The 5789-nt window shown below is 38.7% G+C and overlaps 1 protein-coding gene across 1 annotated transcript; it reads right to left on the bottom strand.

Moving 5' to 3' along the window:
• Nucleotides 1-2852: 2852 nt before the first annotated feature.
• LOC126470983 (uncharacterized) lies at nucleotides 2853-4824 on the bottom strand. Its single transcript, XM_050099029.1, has 4 exons — nucleotides 4727-4824; nucleotides 4369-4568; nucleotides 3874-4322; nucleotides 2853-3830 (listed from the first exon to the last, which is right to left on the bottom strand). Exons 1-4 carry the CDS (start codon nucleotides 4822-4824, stop codon nucleotides 2853-2855), a joined length of 1725 nt encoding a protein of 574 aa, XP_049954986.1.
• Between the last annotated feature and the right edge of the window lie 965 nt (nucleotides 4825-5789).

The raw sequence follows: 5789 nt of genomic DNA, 5'->3' as shown, positions 1-5789 counted from the left end.
GAGAGGAAATGTTAGCGACTACCCTGGAAATTGCCCAGGTCCTGCCCATTTACCCCCTCCACACCAACCAAGTGCGTGTGTAAAGTCTTTGTCCATGCCGTGTAGCATATCGATATGATCTTTGATCATCGTCTCATGTACCACATCGATATGATCTTCCGTCATCATCCCGTGTAGCACATCAATATGATCTCTGTAGTGCATCTATATGTTCATCACTTTTTTTAGAGTGAGAATATACTTGTTCCCTGCTTTTTTGTAGTCCATGTGTTTTACTACGGTTCCTTACACTAGCAGTACTTCTTAGCAGTTTGTGTAATTAAAACATTTAAAATGAGTGCTTTTAAGTGTGAAACTTGCTGAAACGAATACAGTTATTGGAGGAATCTGAGGTGGCATATTTCCAGAGTGCACCCACACCAGTTGAACGAAATTGTATCTCATGTTACAAATAATGAACCTTCATGTTCCTATCAGTGCTACATATGAGACAAGAGTTTTACTCTGAAAAGAAGTTTAAAACACCACCAACACCACAAGACAGTCATGGCATAATGAAGCAGCAGAGGAGGTTGATGTGTATGATGTGCACATTTGAAGCTGGGTCAAAAAAGTGTTGGAGTGAACATTTCCAAGCCGCTCATCAAATACGTGTGAAATCTGGAGATCTGGCGTTCTCTAGTGAAGGTGAATTTTTGGAGTGGAAAGAAGAAATTGAACACACTACACAATCCAGATTCATGAAACACTGTGGCATTAAGTTTGTTGATGATTACTCACCCTGTAAGTATGTTTAACATCATTCAGCTCAGTTTGTCTCCAAAGATGAAGGGAAGAGACACTTAAAAATGGTAGGCAGTAACAAAATTGATGGAAAGTGCCCTGCAGAGATACCTTGTTAATTTTGTGTCAACTTATGTTGGACATGATCTAGACTTAAGTCATTTGAATCCGACACCACAAGAATGTGAGAGCATAGCTGCAGACATTGCTGTGGGAATCCCCTTTCCTATTGTTCTTGACAAAATTCGAGCAACAGTGCAGGACTCAAATTCAGATGGTGTACATCTCACAACATTGAAAGACCTGCACAACATTGTAGCTTCTTATAATTTGGCTTCAAAGTCAGTCAGACATCGAAATGGTGCCATCAGCATCATTGTTGAGCACTAAAAATAAATTATAAATCAAACTTTAAGAGAATGTTAATGGCTACTTGGAAGACAATGTACATATATACTGGTGTAGATCTTACTGCACCAGAATGGAGGCACATGAGCATTTCAGGTATTACAAAGGGCGTTCAAAAAGTTTTGCACAGTTGTCTATAATTTTTTTATTTTGTGCAGGAGGAGAATGAAATTTTTTATGAACTTACTTGGAACTTTCAGCTATGAGTTGTTATATAGAAGTATTTTCTTTTATTTACAGTTGAGCCATAATGGACCGTGAAGTAGATTTCAGGTTGCGACAATGGTTGGTGATAGAGTGCCTCTTCAAGACCAGCGATGACTCTGCCACATTGATTAACAGGAAGTTGCACCCTGTATATAGGGAGGACACAGTGGGTTGCAGCAGTATCCAGTGGTGGTTGCAGAGATTTAAAGAAGATGATTTCTCTCTACTGGACAATCCATGATCCGGTAGACCATCAACGGCAGTGAGTGATGTGAATAAGCAGAACATTGGTCAAATTATCAAAAATGACATACGTGTGATGACACGATTGCTTGCTGAAATGAATCATTTGTCATTGGGTAGTGCAGTATCACTGCTACAGTCACTAGGGTACAGAAAAATCTGTGCATGTTGGGTGCCTAGATTACTGACAAGAGAAATGAAAACTGTGAGGAAGAATGTGTGCAAGGTCTCATGAAGACCTTTACTGAAGAGTGGAAACAGTGTTTTGACGGTGTCATTACCCAGGATGAAACATGCTTGTTTTTGTCTGGACCTGAGAGCAAAACCCTATCCATGGAGTGGCATCATCTGTATTCCCCTCAGAAGAAGAAACCAAGACTTTCACGAACAGCAGACCGGAATGTGATGACCTCCTTCTTCTGGGATCAGTGTGGTGTCATTTTCATTGACTTTTTGGAACCTGGCTCCACCATTAACCAGGATGGTTACTGTTGGTCATTTGACAAGCTGCAACATGCCACCAAGACCAACAGACCACAGCTTCAGGGTCAGCTCATCAGACTACACCATGACAATGCCAAACCCCATAAAGCCCATATGACGCAGGAGAAAGTCAGGAAAATGGGTTGGAAAATTGTTCCTCATCCTCCCTACAATCCGGACTTGGCTCTGTCTTATTTTTACCTCTTTGGTCATCTGAAGACCCACCTGCACGGTAAAACATTTGATAGTGAGAAAGACCTTATTTCCTGTGTCAAGCATTGGTGTAAAATTCAATCCCCAGAATTTTACAAAAGTGCATTTACATCATGGAAAGAACATTGGGTCAGATACGTCACAGCTGATGAAGGCTACATTGAATAGGCTCACTGTATAGCTAAATGTTCCAAGTATGTTAAAAAAAATTTCATTCTCCTCCTGCAAAAAATAAAAAAATTAGACACATCTGCGCTAAACTTTTTGAACGCCTTTTGTAAAATATTGCCATGAAATGGTTGCTAATTAGTGGTACAAACCTTCACCAAGAAGTGTTTTCAATATCTATGGCTTTTTTCTTCATCAGGAACAGTCATAGGTATGTGGTGTAGTGATTTCCTCTTCTTTGTCGAAAACAGCCTCCTCTGTGGCACAAGTTTCCTCTTGCAACTCCTTTCTGTGCTGATGAAAGGGCTGATGATGGGTTCTAACAGCACCTACATTTACCTTCAACGTCATCGCCAATTTTTGGCTAGCTTAACTTTAGCAGTTGACATGCCAGCAATGACTTCTGGAAACATTGAGACAGTCTTCTTCTTTTCATCTGACAATGCTTCTGGGTTGTTGCAGCTACTATTTGTGCTTTCTTGTGCCCAACTTGCTTCCCTCTCATCAGTCGCAGACAAATCTTCAGCATCAACAACAAGTGCATCTGACAGTACATGATTTTGCCATGGAATCTCACCTCTGCTCTTCTTTTCTGTTTGGCAAACAATATGAATGTACTTACATACATTTAATTTAATATTATAATCAATGCATGTGCAAGAATACTGATGAATGTGCACTTCGCATTTACTGCATACTAATTTACACTTGCAGTGAATGTCATTGTCCTTCACAAGGAAGATATCGTTTGATTTTGAAGAAGGTACTTCCCAACCACTGTCTACCTTAGTAATGAAGTCATCCATTAAAACAGACTTGTGCCTAGCACAAATGTATTTTATTGTAATAGTTACCTTTCCTCTCATGATAACAGTAAGCCCATCAAACAGCTTTGTGGTTACAAATGACATCAGTGCAGATATACCTTTGTCCAGTCTTTTCACTTGCTTTGCATTAGCATGTACATATTTTAAAGCCTTGTGCATACTCTCCAGGTGCATGTTTGTATTGAGTCCAGCTTGCATGTGACAATATGCCCAACAGTTAACATATTTTTCATAGTAGGTCCTCAAATAATAACTGAATTTGGATGTATCTGTATCACTATAGAGCTTCTGGAGTGCTTTTTGCAGTGATTCTTCAAATATAGCAACATCTCTTACCTGTATTAATGTCTTCACAAGCTTGTACACCTCAGTTCTCTGGTCCTTATGTAGAACTTTACTGTTAATGTTGTTCGTCCATGCTCTATTCACATGCCAGGTGCCATTCAAGTCTCTTTGTAGAAGACCCAATTGCTCCATTCCAAGTGATACTGTAGGATTCTGCCAGATCTGACATAAATACATTGGGGCAAATCTGTCCAACCTGAGACTTTATATAGTTGAAAAATATATTTAATACATCACTGTCATCTCTGTTAGAAATGAGGAAAGCGCATGGATATTCTTGTCTCTTATCAGCCAGTACTAGTATTGTGGTAAGTTCAAAATCATAGGCATTTAGACCACCAGTCCCATCAACACAAATATAATCATTTCCATATTTTGCCAATAATTCATCTTGTGCAGTGTTCATTATTACCAACATGAAATCCTCACTTCTCAATTTCGCATGCTGGTTAGTGATTATTTCTTGAGGCTTATAAAATAATACACACGCATTATCACTTTCCTGAACTTCTTGTACCCAAGCTTCTACTCTGATGGCATCGTGTTGATGTCTGACTGACTTTGAAGCCAAATTATAAGAAGCTCTAGTGTTATGCAAGTCCTGCAATGTTGCGAGATATACTCTCTCTGAATTGGAATCCTGCACTGTTGATTAAATTTTGCCATGAACAATGGGAAACAGGATTCAAACAGCAATGTCTGCAACTATGCTCTTGTGGTGTCACATTCAAATGACTTAGGTCTAGATAATATCCAGCATGAGTGGACACAAAATTAACAAGGCACTTTTTTTCCTTATAGAGGACTTTCATCTCTGCAGGGCACTTTCCATCAATTTTACTGCCTGCCTTTTTGAGGTGTCTCATATCTTCAACTTTGGAGAGAACCTGACTTGAATGATGGCAAACATACTTACAGGTTGAGCAATCATCAACTAACTTACAATGCCGTGGTGTTTGATGAATCAGGATTGTGCAGTATGTTCAATTTCTCTTTCCACTTCAAAAATTGACATTCACTAGAGAACTTCAGATCTTCAGATTTCACACTTCATTGATGGTGGGGCTTGGAAACAATCAATCCAACACATTTTTGACTCTGCTTCAGATGTGTATATAATACACTTCAACCTCTTCTGCTGCTTCATTATGCCCAACAGTTAGCATTTTTTTCATAGTAGGTCTTCAAATAATAACTGAATTTGGATGTATGTGTATCACTATAGAGCTTCTGGAGTGCTGTTTTCAGTGATTCTTCAAATATAGCAACATCTCTAACCCGTATTAATGTCTTCACAAGCTTGTACACCTCAGTTGGTGGAGTTCTAAATTTCTTTTCCAAGTAAAACTCTTGTCACATATTTAGCACTGATAGGAACATGAAGGTTCATTATTTGTAACATGAAGTACGATTTTGTTCAACTGCTGTGGGTGCTCTCTGGAAATATGCTGCCTCAGAGTCTTCCAATAATTATATTTGTTTCCACATTTTAAATGTTTTAATTAAACTGCTAAGAAGTAAGTGTGGAACAGGAAAGGAAATGACAAGTATTGGTGCAGGGTACCCTCTGCCGTGGATCCTATGGTGGCTTTTGGAGTACCTACGTAGATTTTACCAGGAAAAACTCCGGAAATTTCAGGAATGTTATAAAATCCCAAGGAGTTCTCCATTTTAATGTAGCATTGAAATTGAATTTTATAAATTGCAAATTTCCAGTTACCTAATATCTGAAAGTGTGTTACTTATATGAATAGTATCCCATATAAATTAGTGATGTTTAAAACTTAGTTAAACTACTGCTTGTGGCTGGTATATAGTGCAGTTGAGAGATAGGACAAGACATTATTGTAGCATTCTGCCACTGCCTCCCCTACCCCATCTTCTCCTCTTACCATTACTTTGTCAGCAGTGTATTGATGCAATCATCCTCCTTGCACCTGAAATTCTCAGGAAATTTTTTCCAAGTTGGTGTAACCACCCAGGAAATAGCTTTGCACTATTAAATTATTAACATTGCTGTTGCTGGTTATTTTCTTTCCACTGAAGAGGTGATACTGTTAAACTGAAGTACATTTACAGGAGTTGCACTATTCCTCAATGCAATTTTAAATA

This window comes from Schistocerca serialis, chromosome 3, assembly GCF_023864345.2.
Source record: "Schistocerca serialis cubense isolate TAMUIC-IGC-003099 chromosome 3, iqSchSeri2.2, whole genome shotgun sequence".
Taxonomy (NCBI): Eukaryota; Metazoa; Arthropoda; class Insecta; order Orthoptera; family Acrididae; genus Schistocerca; species Schistocerca serialis.
Note: the sequence above shows the minus strand (reverse complement) of the source record. Positions and strands in the feature narration are given on the sequence as shown.